Raw genomic sequence first — 18,723 nt, forward strand, 5'->3', positions numbered from 1 at the left:
GTGATACTTTCGAGACGGGTGTTATATTTACATATTAAGATATTTAAGAACACTTCATATTTATGTTATATGCATTTAAGATTATCATTTGAGGTATGAATGTTTTAAAAAGAAGAATGAAAAAGTTATGAAAGCAATAAAAACTTAAAGATTGTAGTGAAGACATGAATCACCCTAAGCAATGTTGTATTATGTTGATTGTTCTTTTATTGAGGTTTTAATGCATATTGTAGTTTTCTTCCTTTGAGCCTAAATTTATTTGAATACCATTTACACCTATTGAGTTGTGACTCACTCATGTTGTGGGACACTTTTCAGGAGGATCTGGTAAATGATAGATGACGGATAGACCTCCCCTCACGTACTGTCGTAGGGAGACGACGGGTGACATGTTCTTTTTTTTGAGTTTTTGATATTTTGGTATAGATGGTTGTATAGGATAACTTTGATAGTTAGTTCTATTTTTAACACTTCCTTTTGTAATTGAATCTCCATGTATATGTTAACTTTAGTTTATGAATGAAATGAAAAATATTGTACTTGGAGTTCTTTAGTGGCTCTTTCATCAAGAATTGAGAATGCTTTGTATAGGTTTGGAGACATGTAAATAGAGAAATATGAAGTTTTTATTAATTCCTCCTGTTCGACTTTCGTTCCCGCCTCGCACTTGCGAGCTAACCGGTCTGGGTCGTGACACATGGCTTAAATGTTAAGTGTCGCGACCCGGCCTGGTAAGCTCGCATAGGCGAGGCGGGAATGAAAGTCGGACATTAGAATTTAAAAAACATTCACATTTCATAATCAACACATCTCCAAACATATAAAAATAGCTACTAAAATATTCCAAGTAAAATTTTTTTCTTTCTTTTCATCTATCATTCATTATATCAACTTAAATATAAAGGTTCAAAATATAAAAAGATGTCCATAAATCTTCCATTACAAGTCATCATGAATCCTTCTAATTCAAAATGTCAAAAACCAAAAAAGAAGGAACCTGTCGCCCATCGTCTTCCTACGACGGTACGTAAATGGTGGTCTATCTGCCATTATCGTTTATCAGGTTTTCATGAAAAATGTTCCATAAGTTGGGTGAGTCACAACTCAGTAGATAAAATGACATTCAATTAAATTTAGAGACAAGGAAAGAAGTACAACATGTATATACTTCTAAGTAAATAAACATTCAACATGCCATAATACATTATTTAAAGTGAAAATGCCTCCAAGTCGATCTTTATGTTCTCTTTCTTTGCATAAGCTTGCAATACTTTCTCATTAAACAATCATGACTCAATTGATGCCTCATATGCATATAACATAACGGCATGATATCATAATAACATAATATTAATCACCCGTTGCGGAAGTATCATTTATTTTGTACTGATCATGTATACTTTTAATTGGCCATTCCTTTACCATTTGGTTCTAAAGAACCACTTTACCATTTGGCTCAAAAGAGCCCCGTTACCATTGACTCAAAAGAGCCCCTTTACCATTTAGTACTCTGCATCAAACATGCACATGCAAACATTTCTTATTTATTCATAAAGAGACTTTAGCATGCCATTCATGTGTATGATCTAATGTTCTCATATGATGTTACATGTTTGTATAATTACATGAGAAAAGAGAGATGATCATATATACTATATGTAAAAGAAGGCATATGCATTGCATGTAAAAGAAACATAGGCTTTACACTTTCTACCATCATTACTTGAGAGATTTGCATTTGTATCATATGTTCAAAAGCATTCATGTAAGAAGATGCTAAATCATATATGAAAGTACAAGTTGCGTTTAAAATAAATAACTTTCTACATGATTGCATTTAGATAACTTTTCAAATTTAAAAGAATTTAATTTTACCTCTCTCTCCACGGTGTGATTGGTCAAACGTCATAACGAACTCTTTCATTTACTCGATCAATATCTAAAAGAAACATAACATAATGTATAAATATCACTTGTTCCCACGTAAACTTCTCAAAACTATGAGAATATGGAACCCACTCTTACACTATTCTTAAACATTTTAATTGAACCCTTTTCCCAATGCTCCACGGGGGAGTGTTGCGCCATGGTGCGCTATTCAACATTAAAAAATATGGATGATGAGGTTCTATTCACGCTCTTAGGCATTTCAGTAAGTCTCCTGTAAGTCCTTGTGGTCGCCTTCAATTTTTTGTTCAACATTGCTTATATCAATTTTAGGATGTTTAAATTATGCTCTTAATTTATATTTTACCCTTTAAATTGGCTATTTTTATGCCCATAAAAGTTCTTTTAGATTCTCTCTTATGTAGGTCCGTTTAATATGTCCAAAATTTGGTATCCTTCTAGCATCTTTCTCATGTAGGCATGTAGGGGTCATCTACGAAGAGTGCTTGGCCTTCCTACTATGCAAAGCAAGGTGTGCATGGTTGGTGTTTAGGACACCATAGTTTGAATTTTTAAAACCCACCATGCCAAGAAAGGTGTATAAGGTACTTGCACAAGAAAATTTGCAAAACATATGTTTTTTAATTGTGCTAAGAAAAATATGTATAGGGCTTTACTGCTGCATTGTAAGCATCGCCTGAAATTTTCCTCTCATCGTGTTAATAAAATCTCATACAGATTTTGCTCATTCCGCCTAGTATACTGCAATCGTGTTTTTAAGAGTTCTAAAAGTTGCATTTTTATACTTTTGTGCACTAGATATTGTGATGATGATGAAGTGACGAGAAATCTGCTTCGACAAGCACACAATTTTTTTTTTAATAAAAAATTTCAAAATTTCAATATTTATTTTTTTTCTATTTTTGAATAATCATATTTTTTTTTAGAGTGGAAAGAGGTATAATGAGAGAGAGAGAGAGTGAATGGCGAATGAGGGAGGAAGAGGATTATGTTGTGGTTGTGAAGGTGGTTTTGTTAGCTAGAGGGAGAACTAGAGTGGTAAAGTAAGACAAGGACAGGCAGAGAGAGAATTGGCTAGTGTAGGTTGTTTGGAAGTTTGAAGTCACGGTTTAATGAGGTGTGATGCAAGCAAAAATTAGGAAAAGCCCTTAATTTTTGCAAACAAAAAGATACACAGACTTCTTTGGATAAAATATATAAAATTACACAAAATACCCAAAAATACAACAAAATACAACTTTTATAAGATAAAGACGACTCTTACAAACTTATAACATTAAAACAAACACCTTACAACTCTTGATGCTTACAAACACAAACATAAACAACCTAAAATTGCATGTCCATTGCTTGAGAAGAAGGATACAAGTGGAAGGCAACTTGTGGAGAGAAGATATAAGGAGCTGAGACGGAGGAGAAATTGCATGTCCATGGCTGGTTGTAATGATATGGAGATCGAGTGAGGAGTAGGTGATGGGTTGAAATTATGATGATTTTAAGTGGAAATAAGTTGATGGCTGCTTGTCTGAGAGGTAAATAGTGGATGAGTAGGTAAGAGGAGATTAATAGGAGTTTGAGTTGTGGTAGGCTTTTTGGAGCTAGGGTGCATGGAGCTTGACTTGGTTTGTGAGTGAGGCGGCGGACAAAGAGGTCTTATTGCTGCTTGTACGAAATAAAGAAGTTTGTGAGATAAGCCTTTACAGTTTTGGTTTTCATGAGTAGGCATTTGGCTGTGGTGAGTGGAGTTGGAGTTGGAGTTGGAGTTGGAGGGGAAGGGATGGGGCAGAAATCATGGGTTCTATGCTATGTTGCACCGATACGGATACGACACGATACAGATACAGGACACGCCAATTCTTAAAAATACAGGATACATATACGACGCGGATACGACATTATAATATATAAATAATACCTAAAAATTAAGAAAATAATCAAAGTGTAATATTTGAAAAAAAAAATTGAAATAAAAGTAAGCATTAAATATTTAAATGTCTAGTACAACAACAAAAATAGGAAGATAAATTGTCCAGCACATGAAATTTCAACTATTCAATAGAAGGAATGATAGGATTAGCTTCTTCAATGGTTTGTCTTTGAGTTTCTATATCATCTTCAATAAATATTATAGCTTCTAATTTAGGCTCATCAAGTTAAAGATTAGCAATTTATAATATTCCCATATCCTCAAGAGATTTAAATTCATCTCCAGCAACATCCCACATTCTGTTGTCTCCTTCCATATAAGTTGCAGTTTTCCTTGAGAGAAGTCGAAGGTTTGTATGCACATAAACTAAATCTTCAGCCCGTTGTGGAGTAATTTTATTTCTCTTCATTTATTGGATGAACAAGTATGTGCTCCAATTTCTTTCACAACAAGATGAGTATGCAAAACTTGGTCAAGCAATTGTATGCAGATTGTTGAAGTAGAGGTGCTGAAGCTCCGTTGTTAATCCACCACATTTTCGGATCAATTCTCAACTTACGTGCAATGACTCTTGGTCATCGAAGTCCTCTAAATAACCAAAAAATTTAGCAAGCTCAATATTGATACTTCTTCTGTCCTCATTTGAAAAATAACGCTTCAAACATGTCTTCCTCATATTTGACAATTTCTAAATCTTTCTGTTGGAGAACTTCCTTGCAGGATCCTCTTGAAGCCATTCTTTAGTTGAATATCCTTCAATAAATATTTAAAATGAAATAATGAAAAAAAATATTGAAAATTACTAAACAACAAATAAATATGAATAATAATGAAAAATGTTAAAATATGGGATTTAGTAGTGAGCCAAGCAATGTTAAAGGTATATACTTATTGCCCATCCTATGCTTCTCTAGAATTAACATAAATACATCCCAGAAGCTCTGGAAGTCTTCATGAAGTGCTTCTCTTCATGTCTATATATTAATTTTATTTACGTTTGGCAGCATTGACCCACATCTCATAATTGAGATGTAAACCAGACTTATTCCGTGATCACTACTCTCACGTAATCTCATAAATGGATTGTGAAATTTATGATTATTCAATCTCATTCCCACCATCAATCATTCTAAAAGCTTTCTCCTTATATATATCTAGCCTTTCCAACATTGCTCCTAAACGGATCATTTGTCACTGATCACCATAGCTTGAAGACATTTTTTTTTTTTCTTGAATCTTCTCAACATCACTATAACTGAGATAAACAAGTTCAACAACTGCAGGCATCTTCAAATTAGAGAAACATCTAAACATAGAGAGTCTCATGGAGTGATTCATTAAAAATTCCTAATTACAAACTGCATATCCAGCAAAGCTGTTATCAATGACATTCATTGTAGGTGATTTCGTTTGCCTCGGTATTCTTAGCTGCATAAATGTTCTTCAAGGCAAGATTAAGCGTATGCACAACAGATGTGTATCCAGAAAATATGAGGATAGGCTTGCTCTAAATATAGACTTGCATGCTTACAAACAGGTGCAGTTATCAGTAATAAACCGGGATGATGTTTGAAGGCCCCCACCATCATGATAACTTCTTTGATTAAATTAAAAATAAAGAACTTATCCTTGCACTGTCCATCACAGTTTACAGCTTTGATAAACATATGATAACTCTCTGTTACAAGCCATGAAGTGATAAGTGGTCTTCTTTGTGGATCTGTCCACCCATCCACAAACCAAAGTAACTTCCTTTTCCTTCCAAACTCCTATGGTATGGCTTGAAAACTTCTCAATATTATCCCTCTCTCTTTTGCTAAAACTCGGTTGTGATAGTGGACAGATCCACAAAGAGAGAGGGATATTATTGAGAAGTTGCTCAAGCCTACTAGAGGAGTTTGGAAGGAAAAATGAGTTACTTTGGTCGGTTTGTGATTGGTGGATGGATCCACAAAGAAGACCACTTATCACTTCATGGCTGAGACAGAGAGTTACTTTGGTCGGTTTGTGATGGGTGGATAGATCCACAGAGAAGACTTTTTACAAAACGGCGCTTACCAACTTTTAAATATAAAAGCACGCTAAGTTGCGTTCCATCGAATCGAGAAGAAAGATACAATTGGATGGGCACTTGCGGGGAGGAGTAAGAAGCCGAGACGAAAGGAGGACAAGCTCGCAAGCTTTCCTAGAAGAAGAAGGAGGAAAGAAAGGCATAGCTCGCAAGCTATCCACAAAACTCATAGGTTTTCTTCCAAAAATTATCACCATAAACTCTCTCTAATATTACAAAATAACATTATATTATATTTATATAATAATAATATATATATATATATAGGATAAAAGGAGTAGCCAAACAGCCACCATAAAAGCATTAATTAAGCTAATTAAAATAGGAGAATTTGGAAGGCCAGCAGCTGTCCAGAAACTGCACCCATACAGCCCTGTATTCATTCCAAAATAGGACCCAAATAGCCATGCATTCATTCCAAAACAGCTCCCAAACAGCTACACAAAAACTAGGGAAAAAGCAACCACGAAACAACAGCAGGGGAGGCGGAACAACACCAAAAAAGGCAGCACAGAGAACCGGGCAAAGCAGCCACGGGATAAGCAGCCAGGGAAGAAACGAAAAAGGCAGCACAAGATCTGGAACCAGCACCAATCAAAGGGAGAAGGAACAGCTCACGGGAAACAGCACCAGGGGAGAACCAAAGGGGCATCACAGAAATCAGAACCAGCAGCAAGGGGAGCCGAACCAGGAGGGAAAATCGAAGAGACCAAGGGAAGGGGAAGGGGAGTTAAGTGGGGAAACCAAAGAGCCTTTAGAGAGGGGAGTAAAGGAGGGAGAATGAATCTAATTTGGCATTAAATACACAATAATGAGCTGATTAAGAAGTAGAAGCTCATTAATGAGCTGACTCTAGTAGAAACTTACAAAATTTTCAACTCAACTTATTTTGACCCCCCCTTGCCCACATCAATTCTCCTCCGATTGAAAATGCTCATCTTTCGAGGAGGCTGCTTTAATTTTCTTCCGACAAGGCGAAGGAGGTGCATCAAGCTCTTGAATCTTTGCTTCATATTTCTTCAGGATCATCTCACGTTCTTGCCTAAACTGTTCTTGCAGACGCTTCTTTTTCTTCAAATAGTTTTCCGTACTCATATGCAATTTCATATGTAGTTTGAATAGCTCATTATGTAGGGGATCTGTCGAACTTCCTTCCGTCGGAACCCATCTATCCATTGGAATGTGGACTTTAGAAGTTTCTGGATTGCATTCTTCCACAACTGACTCAATTTTTTGTGATTTTTCATTTTTTCTAAACACTTAAGAAAAAGACACGAAACAACCTAGGAAGACTCACAAACCTAGGTTCTTATACCAAATTGATGCAGACAAAAATTAGGACAAGCCCGTAATTACACGAACACTATAAACAAATTAGGACACCTTCCAAAATACCACAAAATACAACCATTAAACGAAGTCACATCATCACTTTTATAACATAAAAGACTTACAAAACGACACTTACAAACTTTTAAATAAAAGCTCCTAAAGTTGCATTTCCATGAATCGAGAAGAAAGATACAATTGAAGTGGACACTTGCGGGGAGAAGAAGGAGATAAGAAGCCGAGACGAAGGAGGACAAGCTCGCAAGCTTTCCTAGAAGGAGAGAAAATGCATAGTTCGCAAGCTATCCAAAAAACTCGCAGGTTTAGTTCCAAAAATCAGCACACATAACACTCTCATAACATATTTCATATTTATAAAAGAAAATGGGGCAGCCAAAGAGTCCAATTATCTCCCATTAAATTCAAGTAAATGGAAGGCTAAAAGTCAGCCCAAAACAACACTTGAAAAGTCACAAAAGGGGACATGCATTCATTCCAAAATAGCTCCCAAACAACCATAAAAAACCAGAATTTATTCCATATTCAGCACTCGAAAAGGCAACACAGAGAACCGGGTAAAGCAGCCACGGGACCAGCACCTGGGGAGAAACCGAAGGGGCAACACAGGGGATCGAAACTAGCACCCAGCAAGGGGGAAGGAAGCAGCCACGGAAAACAGCACCAAGAAGAAACCGAGAAGACATAAATAAGGAGAAAAGGCAAGGAACCAACTCCACATAATGAGCTAACATACATAATACCTTTTCATATTAATGAGCTAAACTTTAGCTCAAGCAATAATGAGCTAGAACTAAGTAGCTCCCAAGAATTTAGCTCAAAACCAAAGCAGCCATGACCCAACCCGAGAGGCAACCAACAGCCGAAAGACCAAAAGAACCCAAGATGTTTAGACCCCCCCTTGCCTACATCAATTTCTTTATCAGATATTGTCAGCCACCTTTATGTTTAGTGTGTAATATATTACAAGTTTAAACATCTTTATTTTGGTCAGGTAAGCTATATTACATATTGAAATTATTAAGTTTACTTCCATTATTTTGTTCATTTTATTTCATGTATACGTAAGCCTCTGTTTGATGTGATTCCAAGTAAATGTTGAAAATGGTCCCTAGACTTTTATTTCTATTTTAATTGCAGGCTTTTCTAGGTTTTTAATTTGTCCCTCAACTTATAAGATTTAAACCAATTTGATCTTATTTTCTACTTTTTTGGGTGGAGGTAAGCTTTCCATGAGAGGGCATTTTGGACCTTTTAGGGTCAATCTCATTTGAGCTGATATTAAGTAGTGAGTTTGATCCTAAATATTTCATAACGCCTTAATGAAAACTGAAAAGCTTATCTCGCACCGATTTCTATTTAAAAAATGGCAAAATTGATTGCTGGACCAATTTGGTTATAATTCGTTTAGTTGAGGGGCTAAATTGAACACTTAGGAAAGCCTGTGATTCAAATGAACTATCTAAAAAGTTTACTCTTGTGAAATTCTTGTGAAAATGTTCCTATGGCTCATGTACAAAAAACTCCGCTGATAATATTTCTAGGATTGTTAGTTATTTTGGGCCCTTCATATTTTTTCAACTTTCATATTTATTCTTCTCATCTCAACAGTTCGTCACGGCTGTACATTTTTCAAGGTCCATCTGAGCTAATGCCACCTGTAAGACTGAAAATTCTCTTATATTTTTTAATTGAATTAGTCTAGTTGGTTTAGTTGATACAGAAGAGATATTTGCAAACTATTTACTTTTTCTGTTTAGTTAAGCTTCTTAGACGTATTGTAATTTTAAGCAGTAATCCTTAGTAGTTACTGCATATACATAGGTCCCGTTACATTGTGAGGCCTACTTTCTGAAACCTTCATCATCCTTTATTGTTGTAATCTATACCTTTTACAACAATTCTTCTCATTCAGTAGCTACTAAGAGCTACCTAGGATGGTGACGGTTTGCAAATAATTTATAAATTTGAATACTAAGAATTATGAAGGTTTCATAAATCAAATGCTACTAAGGATGATGCAAATATTTAATAATTCTAAAATAGGTATCTATTTTGTGTTAGTCTTTAGTTTTTTATGGTGTAAAATAAAAAATTTGTATTACCGGTCATCTATAGCTTTTTCTTTCTATGCTTAGAGAATTATCCTATCTTTACTTTATTTTTGTGATTACCTTGGAAGTAGAACTTAGCATGGTTGTCTAATTAATCAAGAGGATTATTAAATCAATTCATGCCTTAACTATTGAAATTAGGCTTAATCAGTGTTTGCTTGATGATGCAAGCAAAACTAGAGTAAAGAGACAATTGGAGAACACCAGGACAAGACTTAAATCAAACTCGATTCATATGTAGCTTGCAAACATCCAAACAAACTTAGGAGAAACAAAAGTCAAATCGAACAAAACAAAATAAAAACATAAAAACGCTATTCTCAGTAAAACCGTCTAGCGGTCTCCTCACATGCAACGAAAGTAGGAAATTTAAGAAAATTGTGCTTAGGCTTGCAAACCAAGGGTCCACCACTGCAAAAGAGTTCAACGTCCTTTCTAAACTCCTCCAGCAAATGTCTCCAAATTTTAGCCAACATACACTTACAAAGCTCAAGAAGAAGGATACAAGTGGAGTGAAACTTGCGTAGAGAAGAAGAAATTAAAAGCCAAGATGAAATAGAGAGGAGGAAAGGAAGGAACAAGCTCTCAAGCTTTTCCAAGAAGAAACCCTCAGGTTTTTGCAGAGACTTTGCTCATAATTTTCAACAGCCTTTTTCATGCCAAAACATCTTATTTTTATAGGCAAAAGAAGGTAAACAAATAGCCATAGCACCTCCAACTAAATCCAATAAGAATTAGGGAAATGAAAGGCCAAAAGTCACCAAGAAGAAGGTCAAAAGACAGCAAAAACTGCAGCAGAAATTCTGCACAGAAAAACAGAGAAAACTCACGGAATTCCCCCCCAAACAGCCACGGGAAACTAGCCAGCAAGGGACCCGAAAAGCCAGCACAGGAGGTAAAGCATCAGATCACGGGAAACCAGCCAGCAAGGGGCCCGAAAAGCCAGCACAGGAGACAAAGGGGCAGATCTCGGGGAACCAACCAGCAAGGGGAATCCGAGAAGACAAAGAAAGAAGAAAAGGCACAAGTCCACTCCATTGAGCTCCTCAATAATGAGCTTGAAACAAAAGCATACATTTTTGATTTAATGAGCTGGGAAGTGCATTTAAACTCCAATCATTGAGTTAAACTTCAGCTCAACATTTATGAGCTAACACCAAGTAGAATTCCAGCATTTTAAGCTCAATACCAAGCAACCAAGGCCCAACCGAGAGCAGCAACCTCACCAAACTGAAATTAGCAAGCAGCCTATGGATGAAATGGACCCAAGAGCAAGCAAACCCAAGGCTTGCCATGCCTAGCACATTCCTACCATGATCATTGGAAGCCCAACCATCATAGGATAGCTTAAAAAACATAAAACACAACTAATATTGTTCAAAATACATTAAAACAAAAATAAACTAAAAATATTGAATGCATCAATTCCCCCCTGGTGGGAAAATCTCATCTCCTGATGAGAAAGCTTCCACAATTCGTTTATAAAGCTTCGGATGATACTTTTCAAGTTCTTTTGCACCCATCCAAGTACAATCCGTCAAAGGGCGATTTTTCCATTTTGCTAAGAACTTCATGTGTTCACCATGCCGAGTTTTAGTAGTTCTGACATCCATAATATCTTCAACCTGCTCATCATAACTCAATACAGATGTGGATAGTGGTAAAGTTTCAAGTTCCACATGATCGTCAGTATTTCCTTCGTATAAAGAAAGATCAGAAACATTAAACATAGGAGAAGTGCCAACAATAGAAGGAAGATATAAAAGATAAGCATTTGAGCCCAATTTTTTTAGAACACGAAATGACCCAAATTTCTTGCTGCTTAATTTCCCAAAAGTACCAACAGGAAATCATTGGCGACGAAAGTAAGCCTTAACCAAATCTCCTTCTTTGAAATAAACCTCTCTACGATGTTTGTCAGCATCAGTTTTGTACTTCACATTAGCCATTTGGAGTTTTTCAAGAACTTGCTTTTGGATAATTTTAATATAGTCAAAGGTTTCAGAAGCTTCAGCACTATTTTTATTTGGCAAAGGCAAACAGTTTCTATCTAAAATGTGAGGTATAGGCAGGCCATATATTAAAGCTTCTATGAGGTGGCACTCTCCCTGACTTTGCATCGATGTATTCCTTTGAGTTTGGGCAATTGGTTATCTAATGTTCTAGCCGTTCACATATATAGCAAACATTGGAGCCCATAAGTCATTCTCCCCGTTGTATTCTCATACACTTAAGGCAAGTTTCCATAGCACTGTTGGCAATCCCACGAGTAATGAAATTGAGCATTTTCCTAATAAGAACTTCTTGAGTATTGCATGCATCTTTCTCATTTTTCTTTCTCTTATGTAGATTCTTTCGTTTTTGAGCAATTCGGAAAACAATTTCATCATTCTAATTAATCATAGGGACTTGCGCCTATGGGAGAACTTGATGCAGATCTTAAAGCCCTTATAAAATGAGTGTGAAATATCTTGGTAGTGTCTTAACCTATAATCTAATTTGTTTTTGAATAATTGATCTAAAAAATAGAAAACTCTCTCAGTAGAGTCAGACACGAATATTTGGAGTCCATGAATTTCTAATGCTAAGTAAAATTTGGGTGTTTTAGGCAATTGCACTAAAGCCAGACACTGCAATCATTATTTGAATTGTGTTTGAAATTTTAATTGAGGGTTATGGTGCATGCAAGACCCGCCATTTGAGCCCATGTCTTACACGAGAGATTATTCTTAGAAGGTAGATCTTGAAGTCATCTCAATTTCATTTATTTACCCTGGGTTTATGTCATGCAAGTGACAATTATCAAATTAGAAATTAGCAACACAATTCTTGTTTGAGCGATTTTATTTATTGACAGTAAGTTGCAATCTTGGTTAGGCATTGAAAGCACATAATCAAGTGTTAGATATTTTGAGAGAATGATATAACCTATGCTGACTACTTTTGATGGTGACCCATCTGCAATTCAGACATTATTATTTTCATGGCATGAGCTGTAATTACCAAAGCTTTTTATTATCTGTTGTCATGTGAATTGATGCTTTTGAGTTTGTTATCCATAGAGTAGTTTCTTATCATTTGCAATCAGTGCATTTAAGAATTTACTTTTTTGAACAACCAAAATTATTTCATTGATGTTCTGAAATAAAGTTTTTTTGGGAGATTAGTTATCTTGTTTGTTATCTAGATGGATACAAAAGGAATGAGTGAGCTGCTGAGATTTGGCTTTGTTGTTCGTCTCCTTTTGAAGTTTTATGTCTAGTATTTCATCATAAAGCTTATGTTTTGCGGTTGATTTTTAGTGTTGGAGTTGCCAGTTTCTTGACCCTTAAGCATGTTCATGGCAGATGTTACCAATTTCTTTCCAGGAGGATCCTTTATATATGTTTTTTTGGCTTTTATTAGATGAAGAATGGTTTTCAGTGCTGGTGAAGGACTCATCAGTTTGGAGAAGAGATTCCAAATTGAAGAAGCCATCAGCCTTACAATGAGTAAAACCTTAATATTTTTAATACCATCTGAAAAATTAAAATGAGAAGAGAGTAGATTTTGAGAAAATGTACAATTGCATTTTTTTTTCTTGTTCTAGGTATAAAAATAAGATGAGAAGTTGTGCACATATTTAGAGAAGTGAAATAAATCTAAAAATTAAATTTTTAATTATGGAATTTGTTGGAGAATTTTTGTAGTCCTCAAACGGATGACATATTTTATGATTGAGTATGATATAAGAATGATGATATTACCCCGAAGGGTAAAAAATATCACTTCCTTATGGATTCAATGATAAAATTTACAATTTAATAGAGATTCCCCCATTCAATATTTTGGTTGAATGAGATTTATCTATTTTTGGGGTACAGACGCCCCATAGGGACAAGCCCCTATGGTTAATTACATCCCAAGCTTTGGCTTGAAAAGACTTTTGATTAAACTAGTGATTTTCTTTCTTTTTGAAGTCATTTAAATATTGGTTAAAGTTTGATTTTTGAAAATCTGTGAAAGTCTTATTTATAGGGTTTTGACCTTTAGGAATTTCAAGGATGAATGAGACTAACTTGAGATTATATTTCTTGGAATGAAGGCCAAATGGAAGGAATGTAGGATTACTTGATTCTGAGGGAGACTCAGAGGTACTCAGACTATCCTATATTGGGCTATATATTTTAGAAATCTAATTTTTGTTTAAGTTGATCATTTTGATTAGAAAGGTGGGCTTATATTCCAATAACATATGTTGGAGGAATTGCACGAAAGGTGAGGGCTTATAGGGTGATTTGGAATCAACCAATGCCTCGGATCCTAAAACTAAGGTGAGGACTACCGAGAGATAGTGGCTCGAACCTAAGTTTAATGGAAAGAAAAAGGACTTATAAGCTATACCTCACATGAGGTATAACCTGCTCGACTTCTGGATTTACTGTCATGCCTGGAAAGGACTATCAGCTTAACCCACCTAAACGCTTTTAAAACTATGTCGTTCGGTCTTAATGCAAATGTAGAGTGGAGGGTTGTTTTTATTTAGGAAGTAGGGTTTATAACTTAGCTTTGAGGCCAAGATGCCTATGTATGTAGGGTGCGCATAATGCAGACTCACAAATGCAGATTTTTTGTTATCTAGTCATTAAGTGAGGGCTTTTGTACATGAGACACTTTTTTTGGACTGCTATTTATTTTAATTTTGAAAACTTGGCTCCTTGAAGGGAGCCATGCAAATTTTCTTGTTAGAAAACATGAAGCATAAATTGATTTTAGATTTCTTACAATTAAAGGGGTAGAAGATTTATTTTTATCCTAAGAGCCTATCGTATCACAAGCCCAGGCTAGGAAAAACATGCTGTTCTATTGCACACCCAGTAAACAAATAACATATATATAGATCTCGGAGATTGTTGGTTTGTCCATAAACATTTGGGTCTGTATGTTAGAGATACATGCCATTTCATCTAGTTTAAGTTTAAAAACCCGACGTAGCATTCTATTTTGTTGACCAGAAATGATCATTATAATCTGATTGGAAACAACTTTGGAAGTTGTCTCACCTAATGTACATATAAAAAATGATCTATATATAAAAGTAAAGAATTCACATGTGTAATTGGATTCTTATCATTGTGTTGGGCATTATATAAACACCAAACAGATAAAACATGTATGAAGATGGTGAACTTAACAGTGGTGGTTCTAAGCTCAACAAGGAAATCCAATAGCAGAGGAAATCGACAGTTATCTACTATTGCTCAATATCTGGAAACCTTTCTGTAGGTTTCAAATTCTGAGTTCATACAACGAGGCAACGGTTAGATGCCAGGTATTAGTATTCATACTTGTTGATTTTAATTTTAACATCATAAACAAGATAGATTAATACAACTGAATTTGTATGTAGGGTTATAGTGTACACCTGAGGAAGTCACAATACTAATGGAATTCATGACCAACAATGAGCATTTGGGAATCGATTGAGGAACATTCTAACACAGCACGTGCGAAGGAGTAGTTTGGCTTGTTGATTTTTATGTGTTGCACAACTCAAAAACTAAATGATCAAGAATATGTATCTTGGAATTTCTGGCAACGCGTCTCTGGGCACGGACATGTATTTAGGATTTTAGAGAAACCTCAGGTTAACATATCCAAGGAAGGAAGAAAGAATGATGTCGAATTATATGCTTCGATTATTTGTGTCATACTGTATACGGCGCCATAAACCACAATTGAACTGAGGTATTTCGTTCAACACCTGGAATGTCTTAGATGATGAACAAAGTGGAGGAATTTTATAAGTATTACAATGAAGATTAGTTTTGTGGAGATCCTTATACGCAAGATAAAAATTGGAGTAATGTCCGACTTCTCCGCATAGTATCATGTATATAATAAAAACGAGACCAGAAGTTCATGCCCATAGCGGAAAAAAGAATTTTTTGTAGAATCTATCATGGCGCGTTGATTCAGTTACTCAACCAACTTTTTAGTCATTACAAAGTGTGAAAGTCTCTGACATAGGAAGATCAAGAGAGAGAGGCAATGTCATGTCTACGAGTGCTGTTGACACTGGCTGAATGATATGTTTTTATTATACAGTAGCCCTCATCTACCCTATAGTTGGAATTTAGGTAATTGATAGGGCTGCACACACTATTGGAAGGTAGGTCTTTTGCTACAATTTGAGCACGACTACAACACTTCTGATTCATATCATCCTATAATAAAACGTTGCGTACTATCTATCAAATAGGTTCTTCTTAGGTTTCAAACATAATGAAAGAGACAGCCGCTTGAGGGTTGTGCTCTAAGCATTCAAGGTCTTCATGATGCGGACATTCCTAACGTCCATAACAGGCTATCCGAGGAGCTGTGAAGATAACTTGGCTGTTGCGTCCCGAGTTCATTATCTATATTTGTATTATGTAGTAATTTTGTAGGATGTTTTTATTATGAATATTGTATTTCCAAGACTGGCGACTTATTTATACGAGGATCGCCTAGGCAAGCCTTTAGGGGCAATTATGTGTCTTGTTTTAGTTTCTAGGACCTATATATAGAGGCCCTTTCTATGTAATGGGATGATGAATTATTAATGAAAATTTGCTCTTTGCTTCTCTTTGTGAGTTCCATCTTTAGATCTCTTAGTGAGTTCTTTTTCTTTGAGATCTCTTAGTGAGTTCTTACTTTGTGTTCTCTTTGTGAGTGGCATCCCTCTCCCAAATCTCTTAGTTTTTTGGGAGAGCTAGATCTCTTTGTGGAGTTCTAGACCTTCCTCCAATTTTTCTTTGCGATCAAATTAGTGTGAGAATTCAGGAGAAATCCGTCCGGATCGCATTCTCCTTGAACCCCATCCCTTCACCCGTTCCACCTATGCACTTCCGCCGCCCCTCCTCCAACCCGCCAGGCCGACACCTCCAGGCCACTGCCTCCCGCCGGCCAGCCACCTTCCACACCGTGGCCGCACCCTTTTCCCTCCTCTAGCCGCCGGCTTCCCTCTCCTTGAATTTCAAATTTTGAAATTCAATGTTTTATGGTCATTAATTGTTTCTAAAGTAGGCTCCTTAATTACCGCCATCAATTTAATTGATTTTAATTTCAAATTTTGAAATTCAAATTGCTTAAGTTGATTGCCCTCCTAAATGGAAGTTTTCTTTCCCTAAGAAAATGAAAATTTATTTCAATTTTTTTAAAAATATGAAATTAAATGGTGGTCCCCACTTATTCCAAAACTCACCCCTCTCCTCCCCTTATGTGGCCGGCCCCCTCATTGGGCATAATCTCTCTCCTATCTCATTAATAGCCTCATTAGCCTCCATAATTACCTCCCACAATTCCTCTCATCCAATTTAATTCCCATCATTAAATTTGAGTTTAAATTCAAATTCATCCTGTCAATTCCACTTAATCTGAAATTTAATTTCAGATTTCCATTCTCTCTCCCCAAATTGATTTGAGATTTAATTAATCTTGCCACCTAGGCAAGTAAATGACATTTACGTTTCACATCCACTTCATATATATGATATGTTGGAATTTTAGAGATTCCAAAATCATTTGCTAACTTTTGTGTTATTAGCAAATGGAAGGGGGATTTAGGATTTGTTCCTAAAGCCTTATGGTTCATTGCAATGGGACATTTGAATCTTAGAGAGACTCCAAAATCTCACACATGGAGGTGCTTATATTTGTTTGATTTTGTCTCAACAAGAGGGGAATGACTAAGGATTTAATCCCAGAGTCCTGTTCTGGTGCCCTTTTCTTTCTCTAGAGGTTATTTGGGAAAGCCGTCCAACATGAATTTGGAAAAGCAACAAAGCAAGAGAATCATTTGTTGTTTTCGTGTTTTAACAAATGAAATGAAGAAAACTTAGAATTTGATTCTAGGTTTGAAGACTTCAGGTAATGATACATTTGAAGGCTTGAGGAAACTTCAAATCACCTTGCATGAGAGGATGCTTGTTGGTTTTGGGGTTTCAACAAGAGATTAAGAAAAACTTAGATTTTGGTTCCAACTTTCTAAAGCTTGTAACATGATGCATTAAGGATTTTAGGGAAATCTATAATGCAACGCATGAACAGGGTTGATGATAACCCCTAAGACATGCTAGGAGTCAAATGGTAAAAACATTTGGAGAATTGGAGGGAGCTTCCAAAAGTCATGCAGTGATATGTGTTTGTAGCCTTGAGAAGGTTCCTCCGCCATTGTATAGGAGGGATGGATGAATGCTTGTAGATTTTGTGTCTACAAAGCAAGAAGATTGAACCTAAGATTTTTGGAATCCTAAGCTAAAGATCATTCATGCAATGGAAAATTGGAGCCTTGAGGTGCTGCCAAATTACCATCATGAGGGAGGGAAGACTCCTAAAGAGTTTCCAATACTTGAAATGGCCTTCAAATCAATTTTGGCATGATTTGGGTAGGAGGGATTGGTCCTATAACTTGAATTTGGAAGACAACCTATAACATTATTAAAAGTCTACAAGAAAGAGGTTTTCCCTAAGTCAAACCTAATATGATTTGGAAATTTTAGAGCTTGCATCTAGTCATATTATCTTACAAATTAGGGGAAAATGAGCTTAAATAATCGCTTAGTGTGATGGATCAATGATCATGGGCCTTTGGGGTCCATGAAATGCTCCAAGTAAAATTTACCAATACTTAGGATTAAATGAGCACATTTATGAAAAATTTGCAAATTAATAGACTCACTAATCTAAGCAAGAAGTATATAACATATGGCTTGAATGGAATATAGTAGAAACATGCATTTGAAGCTTTTAAGCGGTCAAAACACTTTTGACATGATTTGACCCGTTGAAGGCATTGAATGAGTTTCCAAACTTTGGACAATTTGCATAACAAAATAATTAGCCATAAACTTTTTATCATAAGCCATACAACATCCAAAAGTGAGCTTGATCAAACGCACTTGCTCTAGAATTCTCAAATAAACCTTTGAGATTCACATTAAATCCTACAAAACAAGTCGTCAAAAATATTTTGGATATATTGCAAGGCTTATGACAAACTCCACAAGCTTCACCAAATTTTCAAATCATATATCTATTTTGACATGTTATTAGTGTTGAGTAGACACATGTACACTGTGGAATTTGGGAGGATATGTGAGCTACACACTCAATTTGGCTACGAATAGTAACATACCCTAAGGTTTGAATGTAGGTGAAGGTGTCGAGCTCAATATGATGCACAAACATACATTTGAGAGGTGTTGGATACCAACCCAACACCTCTACACACGATCGAAATCCTCTCCGGACTCTCACATGAGAGCCAACAAATGAAATCGCGAGTTCCACACGTTTTGCGAAGTGGACAGCCAATAAGAGGGTTTTGGGAGAGC

The 18,723-nt window shown here is 36.0% G+C and overlaps 1 protein-coding gene across 1 annotated transcript in view; it reads left to right on the top strand.

Annotated features, from left to right (window-relative positions):
- Nucleotides 1–18,723, top strand: part of LOC110113405 (kanadaptin) — an 86,583-nt gene that overhangs the window by 23,739 nt on the left and 44,121 nt on the right. Inside the window, exon 6 of the mRNA XM_020845978.2 lies at nucleotides 8,865–8,913. Coding sequence (XP_020701637.2) covers nucleotides 8,865–8,913 — 49 coding nt within the window. The remainder of the gene's footprint in view (nucleotides 1–8,864; nucleotides 8,914–18,723) is intronic.

The sequence above is a fragment of the Dendrobium catenatum genome, unplaced genomic scaffold (assembly GCF_001605985.2).
Source record: "Dendrobium catenatum unplaced genomic scaffold, ASM160598v2 fragScaff_scaffold_156, whole genome shotgun sequence".
Taxonomy (NCBI): domain Eukaryota; kingdom Viridiplantae; phylum Streptophyta; class Magnoliopsida; order Asparagales; family Orchidaceae; genus Dendrobium; species Dendrobium catenatum.